General features: G+C 34.8%; 1 protein-coding gene across 1 annotated transcript in view; it reads right to left on the bottom strand.

The window, feature by feature from the left end:
- Positions 1-1,317: 1,317 nt before the first annotated feature.
- The window catches only part of MORC1 (MORC family CW-type zinc finger 1), a 63,107-nt gene continuing 39,962 nt past the window's right edge, over positions 1,318-24,462 (bottom strand). Inside the window, exons 17-27 of the mRNA XM_070943644.1 lie at positions 23,994-24,117; positions 21,292-21,360; positions 19,453-19,662; positions 17,610-17,696; positions 13,247-13,322; positions 12,323-12,422; positions 9,464-9,601; positions 8,319-8,409; positions 4,169-4,219; positions 3,066-3,248; positions 1,318-1,640 (exon numbers count right to left, since the gene is read on the bottom strand). Coding sequence (XP_070799745.1) covers positions 1,530-1,640; positions 3,066-3,248; positions 4,169-4,219; positions 8,319-8,409; positions 9,464-9,601; positions 12,323-12,422; positions 13,247-13,322; positions 17,610-17,696; positions 19,453-19,662; positions 21,292-21,360; positions 23,994-24,117 — 1,240 coding nt within the window. The 3' untranslated portion in view covers positions 1,318-1,529. The remainder of the gene's footprint in view (positions 1,641-3,065; positions 3,249-4,168; positions 4,220-8,318; positions 8,410-9,463; positions 9,602-12,322; positions 12,423-13,246; positions 13,323-17,609; positions 17,697-19,452; positions 19,663-21,291; positions 21,361-23,993; positions 24,118-24,462) is intronic.

Raw genomic sequence — 24,462 nt, 5'->3', positions numbered from 1 at the left:
AGAGCACATGTGCAATAAATCAGTTTAATTGAAACTTAACACGTGGCTCTAGTTTTTCAAGCCTGACAGTTTGATATTATAAGGCTTTGTGATGTTACTTGTACTAGTTTCAGATGCAGTTATAATTTAGATCAATGTATTTAGCAGTATCCTGTTGTTTTCAAGATATTAAAACATTAACTTCTTGAAGGTATTTTTTTAATTTGTCAAAAAATAATAAGAAAAACAGCAGGATTTAAACATTATGTTATTAGTTTTATCACATTAAGTTGATTAATTTTGAACTGAATTTTCACAACAAAAATTCTTCAGTCTCATGCTAAACCATTAATTCATAAGCTAATGATTCATTATCATTGGATTGTCTAATTTATGAGCCATAAATTTACATAGAAATGTTTTCATTGCAGCTGACCAATAGTTAAGGCTCATAAACCAACCTGGATATTTGAGGTCTAAAAGCCACATAGAGAAACTAATTGGTGATTTCAGAGAGTAGGATTATGGCAAAGAGAAAAATATGCCATAATAGATGGAACAATGGAAACAGAATAAAAAAAGTCAGTTACAGGTGATTATTTCAGGCTTCTAGAAAGAAAACAGGAAGAAACTATAGATTGGATACTTGAAATGATTGGAAGGAAGAAGAGAAATATCCTGCAAGGTATACTTAAACTCTATTGAGCTCTATCAACTCAAGGAAGAAACAGCAGGGGTGAATAGAGCAATAGCAGGAGATTGGAAATCTTTGTGCCATTTAAAGCTCTGATTAGCTATCTCTCTTCTGGTAACCCTGAGCGCTTTGTCATCTTTGTATCAGTATAATATATATGCTATATCATTTTCTTCACCAAAAATGATATATACTTTGCAATTCCAAAACACGATTGTGATAAAGCTGGTATAAAAGTAGAATGATTGGATAAAGCATTCAATAGGTCTTATGCTAAAGATTTGTTTGCTTTAAAATAATTTTAAGATATGATATTCATTACAGTCTAGATATGCTTTTCAATAATTGCCTTGGATTAAATATTTCCCTTAATAAATACATGTCAATGACTTCAGTCAATCAAGCTTTAAATTAGCTTTATTTATGAGGTGTAGTAAATTTTAATAACTTGTCATAACAAACTTCAATTTTCATGCAAAAACGTTATATAATGTTCATGAAGTTATTTCAAAACAATAAAAGTAAACAAAATTATTTTAATAATTTTTACAATAATTCCAACAGAATATTCAAAAGAGTATAGACTATAGAATACAAATCATTTAGCAAATATTTTTTTGCTATACTTCACCCATATACTTTAAAGTAAACGGTCTTCATGGACTGGTTCCAATAATTTCAAAATATAACATAAAAGGCAACTTAGAACTTAAATTGTTATCACTATTAACATGGAAGACTTCTGCAGAATAACTGTAGATTATTAACCTTTTGTTATCTGCATATATATCTGCATCTTATTATACATTATAAAGCGTTACATACTCTCCCATTTTCTTTATCCAGCAACGTAGATTCACTTATGTCGGAAGTTAGTAGTTATAGGAACCAATGGATGAGTGATTTCTTGGTTTAAACATTCTTCCAGGATGGTATCGACATGTTCCAGATTATTTATAACAAGATTCTGAAACAACAGACGGCAAACATGCATTGCTGTTATAGTAACAGCTCCAGAGAGAATTAACCTAAATAGCCCCTTTGACTACAACTGTGTATCACAGGCAACTGTGGTATGCAATGGTTTTCTTAGAATGGGAAATTTAAAAACAAAAAGTCACTGGAAAAAATAATTTTTGTTCAGACATTTGGTTATGCATAATGTATGCTTGCCCTCTCCCCAACCTCTGATACTTCTGTGTTCTATCCTAATCTTGTAATGCTAGATATGAACATTTATTTGGATCTGAATTTTCATTATTAATAGGGCTTAGGGGATAGCTTCATCCGTTGTTCCAACTATGTAGCCAGAACTTACAGAGTAGGACAGCACATTCATTGTTATAACAGATTGCATATTTTATTCAGCCTTAAAGCCTAAATAAGGCTAATCTCCATCAGAAAAATAACAGCCAGGGAAAATATTTTCATTCTCAGTCTCCCTCCTGTTTTGCAAATCATTATTTCCTTTTCTGAGTGGCTTTTTAGTGTTTTGGAGTATATTTGGAGACCTATATATTAAGACCTGTATATATAAATCTGTTGCATATAATTTATATTGGAAATTATATAATTTTATACCTTATCTTATTATTTTATCTTTTAAAATAATATATTAAAACAATTTATTGTATAATGTCTGTTATTTCTGTGAAATAATGGTGCAGCTTTAGAGCAAAGTTATCTAAGACTGAATCACCTGTATTAAAAATTCTAATAGAATCAACAGTAATATTCAAATTAAAAGAATTGAATAATCTAGGATTCCATTTTATTTTGTTACACTGTTATATAAAAATAACCCATTTCCCCCAAAATAAGACATCCCCTGGTACTAAGCCTAATCAGGATTTTGAGCACATGGCAATAAGGCCAAATTTCAGGGTTCAAAAAAATATAAGACAGAGTCTTATTTTCAGGGAAACACGGTAAGTAAGAATTTTAAGGATCAGCTTGTCTAGTGTTTTAAAAATCACTCTATGTATCAACTAATACATAAAGATGGACATCAGAAGTATCTGCCAATAATTTGGTTAATCATTTAAGTTTTAATGTTTATTGCATTGGTTAAATTAAAGTATGCTGCTGATCAGGGAAAAGACATTCCTTCTTACTTTAATATTTCAGTGGAAACAGCAGTTGCCAAATAAATGGCATCTTTAATATTTTCTATTGCTTATAATTCTAAAACATAAATAGTCCATAAACGTTTAAAAAAATATTTCCTTGGGTTCCTATAAGCCTCATTTGGATTGCAGTCCTGTTGGAAATACTGAAACAAACCATATTTTCTGTGACATAGAATGATAATACTGAAATAAAACTTTTGCAGAATTTAGAATAGAATTTAGTTTAATTGCATATAATATTGCAATTGAATAATAGCACTTACGGGATTCATCCTTGATAGCAATATGGCTATATTTCTCCGAAGATGTTCAAGCTTTTTTTGGGTTGCTTTTACTTGTTCTTTGCGTAGATGAATTTGTTTTTCAATGGCATAGACTTTTTGAAAGCAATGTTCTTCTTGACGCTGGAGTTTTTTGGAAAGTTGTCTTTCATACTGTGAGAAATACTGAAATATATGCTTAAATGTTTGCAATTTACTACAAATTTTAAGCAAAATTTTACATTCTACTGTGCAACATTCTTCCATCTACATGAGCCGGATGCGTCACACGCTGGCCACGCCCGGTTTAGCAAAGGGGAAAACAAGTCCCAATATGTCATGTGATGACGCCATGACAACGCAAATTTGACACCCCTGCATTAAGGAAATTATCCTTCTCCTTTTAAACAATTGCTCAACTTCTCTATGGAAGGAGTTCTCCATAGCATAACATCCAAGACACTGCAATCGCCCCCAAAGCAACCATAAACATATTTTAACTATGCAACTGGCCATTGGAGGGAACTACAGATTGCTCATATAGCTAAGAATTCTCAAATAGCAGGATTAGGAAATAAGCTTAAAACTCTGAATAATGCAGTGAAAATTCAAATTGTAGCTCTACTTTTAAGTGAGAATAGGCAGTCATAAACTCTAAGGCCAATTCCCTTACATCAAAGATAAAAAATCCCCAAATGTCTTTTGTGGTTCCAAAAGTTCTGATTAAATTAAATTTTATATACATATACAGCATATAAAGAGAATACAGATATGGGTATTGATTGACTGAAGTCTGAAAAACTTTGTTTTAGATTAGAAAAATATTATCTGTATTCACAAAACAAGGATCAGTACAAATAAAAGAAGATGGTTTTCAATGGCAAGACTAAGACAGTAAGAGTTGCACATAATTCCAACAGAATTTGTAACAATGCTAGCAGCTGAATGTCTTACATATGTAATGAGGGACATTCTTTTTGTATTAAGCATACTATGAAGCAACACAATCTTATGAATTGCATTTCACTATTATTTTTTTCAAGAATATATCTATTAGCAATGATGAAAATCAGTTCAGAAAATATTTGTCATATTTTATATTTTACCTGATCAATGGATAAAACGACAGTCTTACTGTGATCCCAATGTCTTTTTAACTATTTTTACAAAAATGAACAAAAAGAAAAATAAGTATAAGAAATAGTTATCACATTGCTTAATCATACAAAGAATCAAACTACAGTGACTTTAATCGTATAGTTTTGCCTTTCAGAAGTAGAAATATTTCAGAAAGAATCAAATTCATATTAGACCCTAATATAGAATGTTTGGTCTAGTGATTAAGATATTAGACTAGGAGCTGGGAAACCCACGTTCTTATCTTGCAATATCCACAAAAGCCAGATGATTAACTTTTGGCATCCCTAGAAAGATATAATGGTAAATCACTTCTAAAAATATTTTCAAGAAAATTGCATGTAGAAAATTGCAATATGTAGTCACCAGGAATCAAAACTTACTCAAAGTCACCAAAACATATACAAACAAAAGGAGAATCTAAAAATGTCTTGGACAAACATGGAATGGAAATAATAAAAGTAACAAATGAAATAAAAGTGGGCTTCAAATACTAAGGTTACACATATCACAGTTCCAATCTGAGATCATATCACCAACCCTGCAATTTGCATTGTCAAGAAGATCCTAGGTATGGTGGGTTCCTTAAGATAAGCAGAAATACAGCTGGGGAATGATATTGCATTGGCTATTACAGTAATATAAAATATAAAATAAAAGTTAGTATGAGAATCTGAATTTAGTTAAGAGGCCTTGTCTGCATTTTTTAAAATATAAAATCAACATTTGGTTATTGTATCAAAAAGAGAGATTGTTATTTCTGTTAAAAGCAAGCAACATGGATTTTCAAGGGCCATGCAACTAAGATTTGCCTTTATTTACTGATTTCAATGTAATAAATACACAAAGAGACTTAGAAAAAAATTGAAAATTACAATAACATTAATTATCTTTTTTTAATTACTTCTTTTAGGTCTTTATACTTTTTAATAGTTTTATATTGTAACCCATGCCAAGTATAGTGAATTTGTGGCATATACATTTTTACAAACAAAACAGTTTAGCATGGTTAATTGCTCAATTTCATCCCCAATTTTGAAGAAACAAACAAATTATGGAAAATAAATTCTATATGCAACTGTTTATGCTCACTAAGCTGCCAGATGTTTGCCAGTGGAAATTTGCAAGGCAGTCTAAGGAGGAATCCGTAACTAATTTTCCTTCTAAGGTAAGAGTCTATATTGGAGGGCCTAAGAAGGAAAGAACTAGAAGCCTTCCTGATGTGCCTTTAGAAACAAAAATGAAGATAAAGAAATCTGCAGTTGTGACATGCAATACCTGTAGCAGGTTTGTTCTCCTGCCGAAAAATCTGGCATATATTTGCAGAATCTACAAACTTTGTAGCAGTCCTTGAAGAATATGTGAAAGGATGGAGTAGTGAGGGGCTATGCTTTGAGTGTACGTAACCAATCTAATGAGAGAATGATTAGTTCAGACAAAGAAGGTATTAGAACATAAACTCATAGTGAAAAAAAGGAGCCAAGTAAATCAGGAAGCCCAGAGGATAACGGTAACAACTGGAAGCAAGAGATACAGATGATCTTCTGCAGTACTAGAATTCAGAAACAATTTTCAGATTCTCTTAGGCTCCGAGTTTTCAGAAGAAAAATAGGAGCAAAACAGGACAGTGAATATCTCAATAAAGGAGTTGTGATAGTGAATTTGAAACTGAAACAAGCAAGTTTGAAGCATAAGTCAATTTGGTTAGGGTTAGGAGGACTTTAAATCAATGATTAGCTATACACATGATACCAATCAAAGAGTCTGTTTCTGAGATAAATGTCTGAGTTTCCTGGTAAGTGCTAGCAGGAGATAGATTTAATTCCCTCAGAAAAAAAGAAAGAAAAGGCAAAAATGTATTTGGGAAAGCATAGTGACTTTGATTATGGTTAGAAGTGCTTTAAATTTAATCTGCATGGATTGGAGATGAAAACCCTGAATTAAGAACTTTAGATAAAGGCTTAAGTGCTAGAGAAAAAAGTGGAATTGGAAATAGTGACTATTTAAACATTGAATTAAAAATAAGAAGAAAATTGGAGCATAAGGTTCGGGGCATTTGTTGGCTATGCATTAACTCTCGGAATACAGAACAAGATGAGTTTGAACCAGGGGTGCTATTCACCAGGTTCTGACAGGTGCTGGAGAACTGGTAGTGGAAATTTTGAGTAGTTCGGAGAACAGGTAGCGGAAATTTTGAGTAGTTTGGAGAACCGGCAAATACCACCTCTGGCTGGCCCCAGAGTGGGGTGAGAATGGAGATTTTGCAATATCCTTCCCCCAGGAGTGGGGAAGGAATGGGGATTTTGCAGTATCCTCTCCCTGTCACGCCCACCAAGCCATGCCATGCCCATGAAGCCACCCCCACAGAACTGGTAGTAAAAAAATTTGACTGGTTTGAACTCTTAAGACAAGAAAGCGAATATGATTTTCTAGGTATAATAGAAACTTGGTGCAGTATCAGCTGCTGAAATACAGCTGCTGAAGGACATTTGCTTGAAAGAAGTAGAAGCAATAGAAGGGGAGGTCTTGAATTATATATTCTAAAAGTACTTACTAAGTTAAAAAAAAACAACTCAGAATGAATGAACAAAGCAATGTTGTAAACATTATCAAGATAAAAATGAGGACAAATAAAACTGTTGCTGATGTCTACTTTTAGCTGCCTAATGAAAGTAAAGGTACATATGATGTGTCTTCCAATAACAAATTATAAATCTTCAAAGAAAAATGGGAAGTTATAGCTACAATCCAGTCTGTATCAGGTCTCTGAACCTTCAGTTTGCACTGTCCAGAACAGTCTTATTCATTTCAGCACTGAACTATGTATAACTATATTCAAAACTGAAGTATACTGGTGTTTCCCTCATTGACAACTTTCTCCTTTGGAAAGTTGAGGAAGGTCCAAATAAGACCCCATCTTTTACATAATGCTCATTACAATGGAAGACTTAACTGAAGAAGTGGAAGTAGCAGGAATACTGGTGGAAATGACCATGTAATGCTAGCAAAAGCAACTAATAAGAAAATAAACTTGATAGGTGTAAATGACTACAAAAGGAGAAATTAAAAGCATAATTACAAATAATTCCAATGAGAAAAAATGAAGGCTAGAAAAAGTCTACATAAAAACCTCATTGAAGTTACAAAAATTATGGGTCACGCTAGTGAGTTCTTCACTTGTACCTCATCAAATTAGACAGAGTATCAAATGGAGTCCAATACTTAGTGACATGTTCTTCAATATTTCTATTAAGGACTTGGATGAAGATAGCACGCTGCTTACCCACTGTGTAGTTGGTTCCAAACTTGGTGGGATATCTTAATACAGATAGTCCTTGTGTTACAATGGCAATTGGAACCAGAATTGTTATCAGTAAGCAATGTTGTTATAAAGTGTGGCATCATATGACCACATGACTTAGTGAAGACAATACTGGCAATCCCAGTTTCCACTGCAACCCCATGATGTGTGGGTCATTAAGCCAAAGTTCCGGCAATCCCAGTTGCTGCCATTGAGTGAATCTCATGTTGTCACCAGGTAAGAGCACACCCAGATCCAAACCATTCTTGTAAAAATGTAAGGGACCTTCAACTCTCCTCATCTATCTATTTCCACATCTCTGTCCTTTTGGCCTCCTTTTGCACACCGGCCAAGGCCTCTGCATGTTGGCCAGGTCCTTCTCCTTTCATGCGGTGAACATGTCCGTCTAGATGGCAGTCTTCTTTTGTGCCAGCACAGCTAGGGTCTTCTTTTTTATACAGCCAGGTCCTCCTTTCACAAACGGAGGCCCTAGCCAATATGTGGAGGCCTGGTAGCTCATCACTGGCTGCACCAATGCAAAAGGCAGTGTGAATGAAGGCCCCGGCTGATAGAGTAGTGGCAAGGGCAGCCAGTGGCAGCAAGTAGGTGGATGGCAAAAAGTGTTTATCAATGCTTGAATTTTGTTCTGATGTCTACAATGGTGCTGCAATAGAACTTCAAGGTCGTAAGTCCCTTCATTCAGCACCATTATAACTTTGAATGAATAAATGGCGTTGAGTGAGACTACCAGTAACTATATGATATTGGCACATACGTGTTGACCCATTTATTTTAATGTAACTTAAATGTTCACTCACCTTGAACATAGATAAAACATCTTCCGGGCACATGGATGCAATATGTTCTCTTGATTTATCACATTCAGGTAAAAAATAGAGCAATATTTCTCTGAAAAGAAAACAAAGCATTGCAGCAAAATAAGCAGCCATACATGCCAGTCATTACATGGTTCTAGAAACTCCATGAAGAAGAAAGCCTTCTCTTTTTAAAGGGAAAATATGTACATACATGCTTTCTTCTTTCTAGTGGTAAGAATGGTATGCTGAGGGACTCAGAACCCAGACTTAGTACCATTTATTCTAACTTATGAGAGTCTATTTTATGCAACTGATAAAATAAAAACATTCACAAGTGGTGATACCATACAAATCTGTTAGCCTTAAAGAGCCACAGGGTTCTTTATTGAAACCTTGATGATAAACATTCACTATATATTTTACTGCAGAGTTTAGGTATTCCTGTATTCAACTGAAATTATTGCCATTTTTACATTCCAATCCTTAAAACTACACTTCCACAAATTAATATATTAAAGCAAAAATGAATTGCTTTTAAAAATCCATTTAACCAATTTGTTTTCTTACTTAAAGGAGTAAGAAAAAATGAATTTCTGAGTTTCTATTACTATCCCAAAGGAGTTCTGTGTGGTAATTAGCACCTCTGGGAGCAATTAGCAGCTCAGGAGGATTTTTCTCCTAGAGGAAAATGAATAAGCTCTTAATATTGCATTGTGACTGGCTGTATCGTAATGCAGTGATTCCTTGTTTGCATGATAGGTCCAAAATAGAGTGGGTAATGCAACAGAGTTTAACAAAAAAGTACAATTGTGCTTTTTCAAAAATGCGCTGTTCAAATTATCATGTCTGTCTGAAAACATAATTCTTTTGATTGCCTACTCAGTAAAATACAAAGGTACAATACCTCCCTCTACCCCAATTTTAATTGTCGCTCTTACTGAAATAAGTCACTGGAGAATTTTATATAAAGTATTCTTCAATACTGATTCCACAGAATGCAACTATACTTTTAAGTGGCCATTTCAACTGGTGTGAAATTCAGCCTAAAATATGACTTTGCACTGTTCACAATGACACACACTGACTAAAGTAAATTTACATTCCTTTATATATTTTATAAACTTAGAGTCTTTATGACCACTCACTTGATACGAGATGTTAATGTCTGAATCATCTTGGCTTTAGTGATGCTCTGGGAATTTTCAGTTAGGTGTGAAACTTCAACTGACTTCTCTTCCACAATAAAGACTTGATCTTTGTCTTCTTTTGTAGCTTCTGTGGACCTACTGAATAGAAACACCATAGGCATCATTACAAATATTACATTACAAATGTTACATTACACCCAATGTAAGCAGATAAGAACATTAAAAACCCAACATTAAATTCTAATTAAAAGGATCAGATTATGCACTTTTAAACCATCTCTATGTAATACTCTAGACAGCTCCTGTTATTCAACTAAGCCAAATTAACAAATAATCTGATTGGGTTTAAGTTGCTATATTTATCTCAGTAGAACACTAGGTTTTAGAACAATCCCTGCAATATTATTTACATTTCTGAGGACTCTGTGAAGATTGTTAGGTCACTTGGATTGGTATTGTATTGCCTGTTCAAAGATTTCTCAGTGAGCTTTGTAACTGCAATTTACAAATCCAGATCATTTTCTCAATCTGTTTACATTTTCAACGCACAATATTTCTTGTCTATAGGATGCCAGGTTAATCACAAAAATTTAGCTCTCTGTAAAATCAAGTGGGGCATAATAGAAGTTTTCAATCTTTTAGGTACTAACTGTTACTAAAAAAACCAAAGAAATATCTATATTTTATTGTGCCTCTTATATCAAGGATTAAATTTTTCATTACTTTTAGGCAAGCAATACAGAAGTTCAGGGGGGTCTCAACTTAAGATCTTCGGAGCTTTTCAAAACTGGCTGAAGAATTGTAAGAGTGGAAGATATTTTTTTTTTTAAATTGCCTATAATTATATTAACTATATTCAATACCATGCTGTGATTAAAATTCAATTTAAAATAAAAGGAAAACCGGGTTTTTGCTGTTTTACCCACTTTTTCTTTTCTTGACCTGACCCATTTTTTGGGGAGGCGAGTATGGCTCCAGCACATACACTCTATGACTTTTTAAATAAAAAACAACAACAACCAAAAAGATCATGAGAGAGGCAAAATAAAATAAAATAAAAGTTGGAATTAAAATTATTGGGAGAAAAAATGACTTCATTTATGGTGATGAAATTACTTTGTTGCCTGGAAGTGAGGAAGACTTAAGGAATCTTTTATTGAAGGTAGGAGAACATAATGCAAAACTGGTTCTCAATAAAGCCAACAAACCAAAACTCAAGATTATATCTAATGTCAGCCCAAAGCAAATAAGTAGAGAAGTAGTTTTTATTATTTTATTTTATATTTTAATCTCATATTTATTCCTTTTATAAATAACTCATGACAGCAAACATTCCTACCCTTTCTTCCTCCTATTTTCCCCCACAACTATAGAACTCTGTGAGTTGGGCTGAGAGAGAGTGACTAGTCCAAAGTAACTAATTTTATCTTCCTAGCCTCAAAAATTTATAGATATGTTGATATATATATAGTATCTTCTTAAGTTCTGTAATAAGATTCACTGGAGAAGATACAGATGTTTGGCCAAAACAAACACAATAATACAAAAGAAGAAGCAATAGAAGGCAAGGTATATAAATATTAATGACAGAACTCCTAAGAATCCAAAGAAATTATTTGGAAACTAGCAAAATGATATCCACTGGGTAATAAAGAAGTAACTGAATAACAATAAGTTGTTGCCATAGGTCTCCTGAAAAAGTGAGAGTGCTTACCCTTTCTATTGTATCATCCCTTTTTCTTTTTTTCTGGAGGAAGACATGCTCAAATGTATACAGCAAACTCTTGAGGACGTGTGAGTAGTCATAACATTCATGCATGACTTCCAAAGAAATTGCTTTATGAACATGCATGGTTAGTGATGCTTTCAACAAATAAAATTGAAATCTGGCTTTAACTGCACTGAGAATTAACATGCATCAAGACAAAGCATCAACAGTTTTAAAAATAATTTAATATGAATCATGTACTAATTTATTATATCCCTATATCTACTTTTTAAAATTAATCACAATTCTAATTAATAAGTAATCATAACTCTTCTTTGCAGTAGCATTTGCTTTGTACAATCAGAAATAACTTAATGGAAAATTCTGCTTGAGTCCTTATATTTCAAAGCATGTTTACCTCTGATCTAGCAGAATATTAATTAGATTGATGCTTTTCTAATATGCATGTATGTGATACTTTATGTATTTACCAATGTTAAGCAAATTATTATTTTAACCATGTTTATTATATGCAATTAAAATAATACCTTCACTTTGGTCTTCCTTGTCATTAAAAATATTGCACTGTTATATAGAGTACGTATTTCACTTATTCATTAATTTCATATCCTGCCTCTCCTCCAGCACCGTGATGACAAACCTATGGTACGCATGCCAGACATGGCACACAGAGCCCACTCTGTGGGCACACGCGCCATTGCCAGCTGCTCTTCCGGATTTCATCGTGTGCATGCACGCTGGCCACGTGGTCTTTCTGTGAAGAGCAGCTGGCTGGTACGTGTGCGCAACGGAACCTGGAAGAGAGCAGCTGGCTGGTGCGCATGCGCGCTGGACCAGCTGTCCGGTGAGCATGCGCGTGACGGAACCTGAAAGAGCAGCTGGCTGCCACGCGCATGTGCACCGACCAGCTGCTCTCTTCCGGATTCCAGTATGTTCCAGTTGCATTACATTGTCCTATTTTTTTCCACTCTGTGCAGTAGATTGGGCTGAGTAACCAGTCAAAGCCATGTAGCACAGTTCTGTGGCTGAGTTGGACTTGATTGATTCTCCTGAATCCTATGCTAATATTAAATAGTGCTAATAGCAGAAATCCAGAATTTGTCTACCAAGTGTTACAGTACACTCACCTTTTTGAGTTTGCGGATAGCATATGCCTTTTTTTAGATTTTCCATGCTTGTGTAGACCAAGGAAACTGTCAGCTGTTTCTTCACACTGTTCCTGTTTTTCTTCATGTGGTTTAAACATTTAAGACAATAATAAAAAAAGTTATTAATCATGGGCAGGATAAGAAAACTGGAGAACTTCCTGGAAGCTGGAGTTTTGAAAATATGAGTGGAAAATATAGTTATGTGTTAATTGTTTATGTTAGCCGATAAATGGTACAAGAATTTGAACTTAGTTATGGCTTGACCAACATGAGCTCATTATGATTTCCAGTTATTTAGAACATGAAAAGTCTCATGTGAAAGTTCACAATTTGAAAGAGGTTTTCCATAGTACAATTACAGAATGTGCAAAACAAAACCCCCCACCTCCATTAAATATTACACTATGAGAATAGTGTCTAACTGTTGTTGTCTAACTGCTGCAGGGCAGAGATTACTAGAAATCTTTTAGCGATGTCTTTCATTCGTGATCAGTCAGTGTTATTAGAAGGAAAAACTTTTCCTTCCCCCTTTAATACCATACAGCAATACTATTTTAAATGCAATGCATACCATATTAGAATATGCCTATTATAATTTTGGTTGCCATCTACAATACAGGCATAAAGAGTTCTCTGCAGTTCATTCAGTAAACACATTCTAATGGCCATTTTGGTGTTTTTATTATACTGTATCCTAGTACTTCAATTCTTTTTACCTTTTACTCAAAGAGCAGATATTAGCAATGAAACAAAAAAATGAAAATTCCCAAATTCTGCAATCTTTCATCCAATAACCTCTCTCACTCACCTTCGGTGCATTCGGAATGTAAAACAATATCTGTAGGTAAAGATTGTTAGCTTTAATCCACATGCAAGAAATTCAGAATTCAACATCAACATTACCTTTTTTCATTAAAGCACATCCTGCAAACAATTCATCCTTTGGCAGATCTTCAGTTTCACTATCAGATGATACAATCTGCAGTAAAACACTTTGGTTATAAAAAAGTAGCATTCAAGTCCTAAATAATTAACTTCAACTTAAAATGTATTATTCACACACCTTGATTTTTCTTTTTATTATTCACACGCTTTAATTTTTGCATTGGAGGAATAACTATATATTTCCTTATCTACTCTCTTGGAAACTACTACAGGTTAGAAATAACTGTTTGTTCCATTTATACAAACAAATAAGAGGTGAGATATTTGCTATGTTACAAAAATGTGCCCCCTCCCAATGCAAAAAACTTTTTTCCTTGTAGACTATCAGTTACTAAGAAGTATTAAAAAAAAAAGGAATTCTCCTCCTAATTTGATGCTAGCCAATAAAGAATTGTAATTCTTTCTTCAAGGTTTCCTGGGTGTACTATATGTAGAAAAGCAACAAAGATTTACTATCACATTTACATTTCAAATGGACTCTGGAAATGCAAACAACATTTATTTTAATCTCTGGTTATTATGCATTTTATGATGCAAATGATTCTTAAGTTATTCTAAAATGTTTGTTTTGCATTATTTTCTGGATGCCAGTTGTTTTCTTTTCCATAACGCTACTTAACATTAATCTCCAAAGTGACTCTAAAATAGTACTTTCAAATGCTAATATTCTTTTTTCCCCCAGTTAGACTAGTTAGCGTAAGTGCAGTAACATAATTAACTGACAATGGTTAATTCTTTTGAGCATATGCTAATTACACCACCGTAACTGTTTAGGGACTGTCTTTTTTTTCATTAAAGACAGAATATACAGTATTTCTGATCAACCAAACATCAAGACAGATGAGTCATTAAGTAATAAAAATAAAGAACATTTCAAAGCAGAATTTTAGAAAGTTGGATGTACCTAATTGAGTAACATTATGCTATATTATCTGTAATGAAAACTTCTTTGTTGCAAGGATGTAATAAAGAAAGACAAGTGAATGAAATGTTTACTTCCAAGTATGTTAAATAAATCTTTTAGTAGTAACAATCACAACAAGAACATTATAGCTATTGGTAGCATCTAGCCAGTTACAACTGATCTCTTGTTTCCTTCCCCAGAAGTGAAGTGAGACCTTGTTGGACGTTGTCAGTTCTCTAGTGAGGAAAGAGGAAATTCAATATCCAGAGGAAGACAATAGTATACAATTTCTGTATACAAGAAAACTATATGGGTAGACCATAGTTACCAAAATCAAGCTCAGTTTGAGTCTTTATTTATTTGTCAGTGAGTCAAAGTTTACTGTGGCCAAATACTAGTATAGAATAAAGCAATTAGTAACTATTTAAAAGTAAAAGAGGACGACAAAATATAGAACACAAACTAAAGGAAAAATACACAATAATATAACACCTGATTAATCATCTCAATCACCAGGGAATGACCTTTTAACTGCTCAAATTCTTCACAACAACACAGAGTGGTGTATTCCAGTCTTAGCTTTTCTGTTCTCTCTGCTATTTAGTTTTTTGCAACAATTCCACTGCATTCTGGTTTCATTTTATTCAAGTCTGACATAACTCCAGTGGTCTGTCAGAACACTGCTGATTTTTTTTCCACCAAAGCTAGCACACAGACATATCCCAATGGTGCTTTATGTCGATGATGAAGTCATTCTATCCCAGACTGGTCTAGGCAAGATCATTCACCACCCATTGCACAGATTATGAAGTAACAATACATTCTCTGCTATTTGTTAAGTGCCCCAAAAATTACAGGTGACAATAAAATGGGCACAAATTCAACAAGTCAAAGTTTTCAGATGCCTTGGAATTGAATTTCAGGCTTCAGTTGGGAGAAATGCACATCTGGATGATATAACTCAGTAGACCCAAAGATCAGCCTCAGCAACTGAAACTTTTTACATAACAGAAATATCTTTTTATTAGAGCTGTCATAAGTATATGCCCAGTTCTTGTATAGAGCATAGCTTGGCCCTTACGATAATTGTTAAAATTAGAAATTGTGCAATCCAAATTCTTAAGAAATATCCTCCAAGTACCATGCTGGCTCTCTAATGTTATCCTCTGCTGTGAAACAGGATCAATTAGACTGAGTTAAAAAATCTGTCTAATCTTCGAGTATTGCTGAAGTTAATTTTTTTCCCTATAGGATTGACCCTCCAGACATAAGCAGACAATTTTAGTGCCATGTGAAAGTGATAGCTTCTTGATAAAATGTACTTTCATAGGAGGCTCATCTTCTTCTGATGAGCCTCCTATGAAAGTACATTTCTAGTCTTCTAGTCTTTTCCTAAGCAGCCAGTCTTGTATGTTTAGCATGGTGAGATACTTAAACCACATTATACTATCCAAGCTGAGATGGGCCTTAACACAGGTTAAATGTTTGAGTTACACTCAGTTCAATGCTCTTCAGACAGATACGAAAAAAAAATATGCTACTTGACTATGAATGTGTGATACAGGGACCACAGAATCTATTGCCTACATTTTACTATATTGCTGTTTTTATACAGATGTTGAAATTTGTTTTATTTTTCCCTTTATCTGATAAAATGGCCCAAGCCATTCTGATATTTTCTACATACAAACTGCTTTCTAATAAAAATTCAACTTTTCTAAATGGTGACAAATTCTACTATGTAACCAAGATCAAATCTTAATTTCATCTCTTAATATAATGTAACTCGCTAACTTTTGAACATTAAATAAATATATATAGCTAAATAGGTGTTACATTATTTCAATTTAGCTTTAAGTTATAATTTTAGTTTAATGTCTTAGGTTTAGATAAATAACACTCTTAACAGAAAATAATTTATATAACTCGTATGTAACATAGTTTGGAATTATAGTTAGAACTGGTGCTCTCTAAATTTGGTTGTTTGCATGAAGATATTTTGTTATCCAATGAAGCAGAAAATACTATTCTAATCAAAGGACTACCATGGCAAAAACCATATCTCACTAAAACTGGCAGGGTAATTACTGCCTATAAAAAGGGAGAAAATCCCACACTCACTCATATTGTTGATGTTACCTAGATGGGTAATTAAATATCTACAAGCAAACAACCAAGTGTTTGCGTTCTGAGTAATGCAGCAGCTAAAATCAGAACTCCAAGGCAGGTAGATTCCTCAAAGAACATGCTTATTGGAAACATCATATTGGCACAGCTAATGAAAGTTCCCATGGTTTTTCCATAGTTAAAAGAGCAAATATTTCCCTCTCCAGATGTCACAGGTCACATTGTCCAATAGGAGTAGCTGGCATGGTGCTTGGTCACTCCTCTCCTCCCTCACCTGCCACTTGTTGGGATAACCTTGGTTCCCACAAGAAAACTTTTTGTTTTGATTATTAGCAAGCCTATCTATTTCCCCGCCTCCCCTCCCCCTCTCAGAGTTTGTGGCAACTATGAGGCAGCACAAGATGGCTTCAGCCAGGTCCGCTTCAGAGTTGACACCAAACTAAGAGAAGACAAAAAACTCCAAAATTAACATTCTGTTTTCTGGTTCTACAGACATAATTTACACTAGTAATAATAGTGATGTTTCTATTATTCCTTAGCTTATGTTTTATATTAAACTTTGACTGACTGAAGATCTATTCATTTGATTATTCAGTAAGTGTGATTGCAGAGTATGTAGATTTTGGTGCAAGTTACAAAAATAGTGATTGATTTGTTTCAACCTGGATCTACTCAAAGCATATATCAAGATTTAGGGGGGAAAACCCCCAGAAAACGAACATGACATACTCTTCCACTCAAGAAGATTCCCTCCCACTTTTGTTCAGCCAAGCTTAATTTCGCTATCAGAATCAATGTAAAGTTATCTCAGGTAGATTCCCTAAATTCTCAAATGCCCTCTTGGCTTTTGAAAACAGCTCCCTTTCCTCCTTTGGAACATAAGATAAAGGTAAAGGTTCCCCTTGCACATATGTGCTAGTCATTCCCGACTCTAGGGGGTGGTGCTCATCTCCGTTTCTAAGCCGAAGAGCCAGCACTGTCCGAAGACGTCTCTATGGTCATGTGGCTGGCATGACTAAACACCAAAGGTGCATTGAACGCTGTTATCTTCCCACCATAGGTAGTCCCTATTTTTCTACTTGCATTTTTTACATGCTTTCGATCTGCTAAGTTGGCAGAAGCTGCGACAAGTAACGGGAGTTCACCCCATTATGCGGCATTGCAGACCTTTCAATCGACAAGCTCAGTGTCTTAGCCACTGAGCCACCATGTCCCCTTTGGAACATATTTAAAATGTAATTGTATAGGGTCAGACCAAGGAAAAGCAAAGCAAAACAAACAGGCTCTTACATAAATGATTTCTGGCTTGTTCTCCGATTCAATTTTCAATTCAGGCTCTCCATAATATAACTTTTCAAAATGTACTGAAGGTGGCATCTGTATGAGAATTATTTAACAATAATTAATGAAAACTGAAAGTTTAAGTATTAGACTCATAAAATAAGAACAGCCTTGCTCAAATTATTCACTAATTTAAATCAATTATAAACACTAAATAAACAACCTCAACATTTAAGAAAGCTTCCTATATTAATCTTTTAGGGCATACATGCCCTAAACTGTAATCAATTTTTTCCACCTTCTTGTTCTGTTAATGAACTGTCCTGCTTGATTTAAAATTAGTAATTTTGTGATTTATTATGCAAATAATAAGATAATACAATAAAAGTATGTTCTCAAATGAGCTTTGAATTTACCAACACCATCCCTTGCCCTAGGCTTCTTATGGACATTATAGTTGTTTACCCATATTTAAAACTGTAAACAATACAATATGGTAGGACAAAAACTATTTGGAGATATGATGTTATCTAACCTGGCCCAACCTAATACTTCCCACAGATTAGGATTAGCAGGCTACCTATTACCAAAACTAGGTAGATGCATGTTTGCAACTGTACAATACAGAGTATGAACAGGCTATCCACTATAAGATCCAGCAAAGGTAGTCTGAGAGTGGATGGAAAGCAAGGGGAGAAGGAAGGAGATATGGAGAGAGAAAGGAGGGAGGAATGAAGAAAGGAAGAACAAGAGTACGATTTACTCAACTCATAGTCTTTGTATCCCTAGAGGAAGGAAAAATGTGCAACATCTGAAATGCCTGTACCTCTCCTCCATCTCTCACTTTCCATAAGCCACCTCCATTTGAAGTTTAAAAAAGTCTGAAGTTTAAAAATTATTTTAAAATACTGCTTATTGAAATAAGATCAGATAGGTTTATGTTCCATCCGAACACAGACTGGATATAGAGTGTGAATTAATTGCACTGAAAAAGCATGAGATGCATGATTATATATTAATTTTTAGCTAACTTGCAAGTAAGTGTATAAAGAAATATACTGGTATGTATCTATACATCTGGACAAGCATCTCAAGACTTGATTTCATTCTAACATTCTCTCTCCCTATTAAGTGTCTTATGTCCTGCTCTTCTCTGTGGATAAGTCTGATTTTCCCTGAAACCTTTTAAATAGTAATTTTATTTAAAAATTACAATGAAAAAAGATAAAAGTTAGTACAAATTGAACAAATAAAGGAATAAAATGAAAAAAATAGAACATGCAAAAAAGAATCAAATAGAAATAAAAATAGAACAAAAAAGAATATAAGTAGTCCTCGACATAGGACCATATTGGAGCCTGCCCATTACGGTCATAAAATGGGTTGGTCGTATGTTTTATGTCCGTAGTCTTTTTTGTGACAGTTGTTAAGCAATGCCAAGACTGTAAGGCAAATGCTGCAATCCATAAGAGAACATTAAACAAACCACTGGTTCCCTATAAGCATGTTTTTTTGTAAGCTAAACCATCATAAAATGTGGTCACATGACTGTGGGATGGTGCAAACGGTCGTAAATGTGGCCATGTTCCTGAAGTATCTGGGTCATCAGTTCCTTTTTGGGGTAAGCTGTAACTTTAAATATTCCCTAAGTGACTGGGTATAAGTTGAGGAGTACCTATGTAGTTTAAAAAAAAGAGGTTTCTTTCTCAAATCATTTGATTTTACACATGCAATCTATTTAATAGAATCCCATAATGAAAACAAAAACTTGCATTGTATTACAATACAAATGATTAAGCGCATGTTAACTATTGTCAGGCTTTTCTTTTCAGCATTCTGAAATATATTATACCTTTGGCATACTGTGATCCTTTCTGTCCACCACTGTGGACTTTTTTTCATCCTGATAAAAAGAACACCTCCTTTGTGAGCAAGCTGTTTGCCTTGCCAATGCTCGCTTTCGATAATTTGATTGTGGCATATATCCTTTACTTGCATTTTTCATAGCCGGGTGCCTGTAAGCTTGAGGTGAATCTTTACAAAAAGTCTTCTGGCAGACATTCTTCCATTATTTTTTTGAAAAGAAGAAAACAACAACAATCCAATATCACCTTTAAGCTTGGGTATTTTTTGGCGAGAAAAATGACCCTAAAATTACATATCTTGCTGGGTTATTTAATGCAGGAGTTCCAAACCCCCGGCCCACAACCGGGCCTTGAGCCATACGGAACCAGGCTGAGGAAGTGGCAGATGAGCATGCACATGCATGCGTCCCCCACTTGTGTGAGCAGCAGACAAACACATGCAATGCATGTGTGGGCCCACTGCTTGCGCTGACCCTGTCCCCTCCCTCCCTGCAGGAAAGGTTGGGCAACTCAAATGTACTGAATAGCCTTCTAATTCTATGCTTTTACTGGTTATATTTGCATCGGATGAACATACTGTATTTTTCGGAGTATAAGACGCACTCCCCCCCTAAAAGGGGGTGGAAATGTTGGTGCGTTTTATACACCGAATACCGCCATTTTTCGCCTCCCAAAGCCCTGTCCCAAAGCGTCCTGTTTTTGCAAAAAATGGACCCATTTTTCGCAAAAATGGGGCACGCAGAGGGTTTGGGAGGCCTGCAGAGCGTTCCTGTGGGCTGGGGAAGGCAAAAATGCCCTCATTTTTCTGAAAAACGGGCCTGTTTTTGGCCTCCCAACCCCCCCATGCATCACGTTTTTGCCCTCCCTAGCCCCAAGGAGCACTCTGCAGGCCTCCCAAACTCTCTGCGTGTGCAGAGGGTTTGGGAGGCCTGCAGAGTGCTCCTGGGGGCCTGAGAGGGCAAAAACTTTTTTTCCCTTGCTTACCTCTTCGAAATCTTGGTGTGTCTTATACACCGGTGCGTTTTATAATCCGAAAAATACGGTAATCATTTCTTTCCTATTGGATAATTGCTTGTCTAAGTAGAAATTAAAATATGGATGTTCTATTTTTTTGCTTGATTTACAAACTAGGATTGCAAAATGGGGTCTATTCTTGGGTCTACAAATTTAACTTTGTAGTCATGAAAAAATACGTTTTCTAACAGATGATTCCTCTCATGTACTTGTGGCTGATGCAGTTTTACTTAATTAAGGAAATACGTTTTCCTATGAAGACAAAATTCACCATTATAACATACCTGAAAATATGTAAGTCTTGCGCTTTCACATGTATATTTGCATATATAAATGAAGGTATCAGTTTGTTGACTATAGAATATTTGTTGCTCAGGATTGAACTGTGGAATTCGTAGTGTTATCTGAACTTAGTTGTTGATAGTTGACAATATTTTTGCACCCTAGTTAATTTTTTTCCCATAGCATGTTTTGTAATTATTTCAACTTTTATTAACCATATAATAGTTGACTAATAAATACTGAAATAGATTTATCAAACGGACTATAATATGAATAATTATGTATTTTTTATATACTAATATTTATTTTTGTTTTGCTTTTTTTACTTCTGACTTTAATCTAAATAAGGTTTAGATTTTCATTCTCAGCTACAGCTGCTCTGTTAAATTTTTAAAAAGCATAGGGATGTACTTCCATACAAGATTAAACTATGCATTAGGCTCAGTCCTGAAACTCTCTGATTTCCACTGATAGTAATGACATATGTTCCCAAGAAAGTTATATATAGAATTGCAGTCCAAATTACTCACATCCTTAGCAGGAGTTTTGCTGTCATCTGTATGCTTAGAAAATTTATGTGGTTGAATCAAACGAAGTTGCTGTAAAAATGACACCAAAGCAAGATATCTCTTTTTACTTTTTATTCTTTCAAATAACAACTTTAATATGAATGGGAAACTCAGGGGGAAAAGTCCTATTATTTGCCACCTTGAACATTAACTATATACAAAGGCAGAATATCAATCAGACAATCATCCATGACATCCCTAGATAAAAACTTTCCATTCTTCATCTCAATATAGATAGAAATAGAATTTTGAATAATATTATAGTCAGGATGTTAGTGATTTTGTGACTGCAACTGAAGTACCTTTCAAGCTTTATAGAAAGTATCTGGAAGTTTGGAATGCAGGTTATTTAGCCCTAATATATATTTAGAAAGCCCTTTATCAATTGGAGTAGGAATCACGAAGACTGTTGGACCAATGTCCTGAGTGTAGCATAATATCTCCTATGTGCCCCTTTGGGGCAAATATTGGAGACTACAGTTCAAGGAAATTTTTTGTCTTTTCTATGCATTTAGCATGGTCATCTTATCTGTTTGAATATCTTAAAAATGGGTTAAACTTCTTGTAAGTATACTGTTTCATCTAATCTAGGAAGGGGCATCATTATTGTCTGACACCGTTCCTTCCCTTTATTCAAAATTTCATCTTCCTAGGATGAAAACATTTGTCACAAATCCTCATTCTATAATTTGCTTCTTTCTGAGACATTTTGAAATATATTGAAAAAAAGTTATAGGTATTTTTAATAAAATCAGAATTTATATGACCAAATCCTTCTACTGTACTTATTTCTACCAAATTTATTAAATTTAGTTATACAACAGTCCACATAACTTCTGTCCCATTCTAATATAAGCTACAAAAATAATAGACATTTACAAAAGCATCTACATTACAGGTATGCAGCTCAACACTCTCTGCCAACTCTCTCCTCCTTTCTTTCATTTTAATGAAAATTGATCTATTTCATATACCTTTCACTTCATGAAAATTTCTATCCTCTGAGAGACATACATACATGTACTTACATTTTGTCATGCTGGCTGATAGGAAGAAAATATGTAGTTTAGTTTTTCTGATTTATTTTTGGACCATAAACATCAGGCTGTGAAGTGGGTTAGATCAGCGACCCCCAATCTTTCCAACTTTCTGGACTGGGTGGCGGGTGTCACTGCGTTATTTTATTTACCAGCTGAGCTCATTATTTCTGGACTATCTGACTTTCCGTACCTTGCCAAGAATTGTTATCAAAAGCTACTACGCATGTCCATCCACCCACATTCCTTCACTTGCTTCACACACTCTTTCCTTTGTTCTCCTGCCAGCAAGGTCCGGCTTGGACCGGCAGGAGACCTCGCTTGCCAAAATGTAACAATTAACTTTTCTTAGTTAGTGAGGTGTTTTATTTTCTTTATAACAAATAAATGAGTTTTATTAGAAACCTTCTCTCGCGTTTCTTTTCGGAATATTGCAACAAGGAGGAGCCTCGATTCATCTCCTCTAATCTAAACCAGGGTAATTAGTCCCAGAGCCAAACATGGGATTAATAAATGCCCTGACAGCGGGGAGAAGGAATGGTTACGTGCGAGTGGTGGACGAGCACAAATGGGACTGCATGCATGCTTACCCACTGTTCACGCACGTGGAGCTACGCATATACACGCGCTTATCCGCCACTTCCACAGCCCAGTTATGAACCTGCTAAGGCTTGGTAGTTGGCTACAGTCCAGGCGTTGGGGATCCTGGGTCAGATAATTCTTAGATGATCCTGCAAATAATCCTTTCTAGCAATTTGATGAATTTGGGTTCAAAATCATCTACCTTCCAAAATACCAACATTTTAATTATTCAAGGTGTATGTAGGATTCTATACAGTGGTGAAATCTGAACCGGCTTACTACCAGTTTGCTGGCTGTGCATGCATGCTACATGCCAAACGCGCAATGCGCGGGCGCTGTCCCACTACACACCAAATGTGAGGTGTGTATGCACACGCGTGCAGTACATGCCAAAAGGAGGCATGGGGTAAGTAGAAGAGCGTGTGTGTGTGATCAGCTGTGGCGCGCGATCTTCGGAACCTTTTTTTTAACTTTTAAAAGCATTTTTTTACAACCTATCCCGAATAGGTTGCAAAAAAAAAAAAAATGCTTTTAAAAGTAAAAAAAAGGCTCAGACGATTGTGCGGCACAACTGTGATCGTTGGACCCTTTTTAAAAAACTTTTTAAAAGCATTTTTACTACCAGTTCCAGAAAACCGGTAGTAAAAAAATGCCTAAAAAGTTAAAAAAAAAAAGTTCTGACAATCAGCTGAGCAACACACCATCTTCGGAACTTTTTTTTTTTTTTTTAACTTTTTAAAGCATTTTTAACTACAGTTCCGGAGAACAGGTAGTATAAAAATGGTAAAAAAGTTTTTTTAAAAAAAGTTCCATGATCACACGTCGCTCAGCTGATTGTTGGAACTTTTTTTTTTTACATTTTTTACTACCGGTTCAGTGAATCAGTAGCCTTTTTTACTACTGGTTCGGGTGAACCGGACCGAACAAGGAGCATTTCACCCGATTCTATATGATTTAATAAAAAATGTTATTACTTAATTCTACTCAGATAAATTCTTGGAACAAAACATATTCATCTCTATGATAATTTATATAATAGCTCACCAGTTTTTCCACTTTCCTTTTATTTCTCTGAATGGAATCAATTAGTAGCTTTTCTTTGTCATTCAAATGAGTTGGGTTAAATGTGCCCAAAGGGATTCTGGGCAAATTCTCTGGTATACTGCACCTATCAAATTTCAAGAAAAATACATTATTTATAGAAATATTTATGGTCTCCTCTTTATGTTTTGTCTTGGACCTCCTGATTTTGCAAATGACTTGGACACTGATAGCTGAACAGCTTTGCACATGGTTCCATGCTACTCATAACAAAAGACTAAGCCCGCGGTCATTGAACATGGGCATGTGTATTTAGTTGTTTATATGTCTTTATATATAGTAACAAACAAATGAAAATACAAGTCAAATATATCTGTCAGGTTTCGAGGTCGTCTCAAATAAATTGCATTTCAAACAAAGTCTTTGATGAAAAACTCCCATTTATTAAGCATGACATTCTAACTCCGACTCC

This window comes from Pituophis catenifer, unplaced genomic scaffold (assembly GCF_029215685.1).
Source record: "Pituophis catenifer annectens isolate HBS135680 unplaced genomic scaffold, rPitCat1.0.hap2 SCAF_4, whole genome shotgun sequence".
In the NCBI taxonomy this organism is placed as follows: Eukaryota; Metazoa; Chordata; class Lepidosauria; order Squamata; family Colubridae; genus Pituophis; species Pituophis catenifer.
This window is presented reverse-complemented; position numbering and strand designations above follow the sequence as displayed.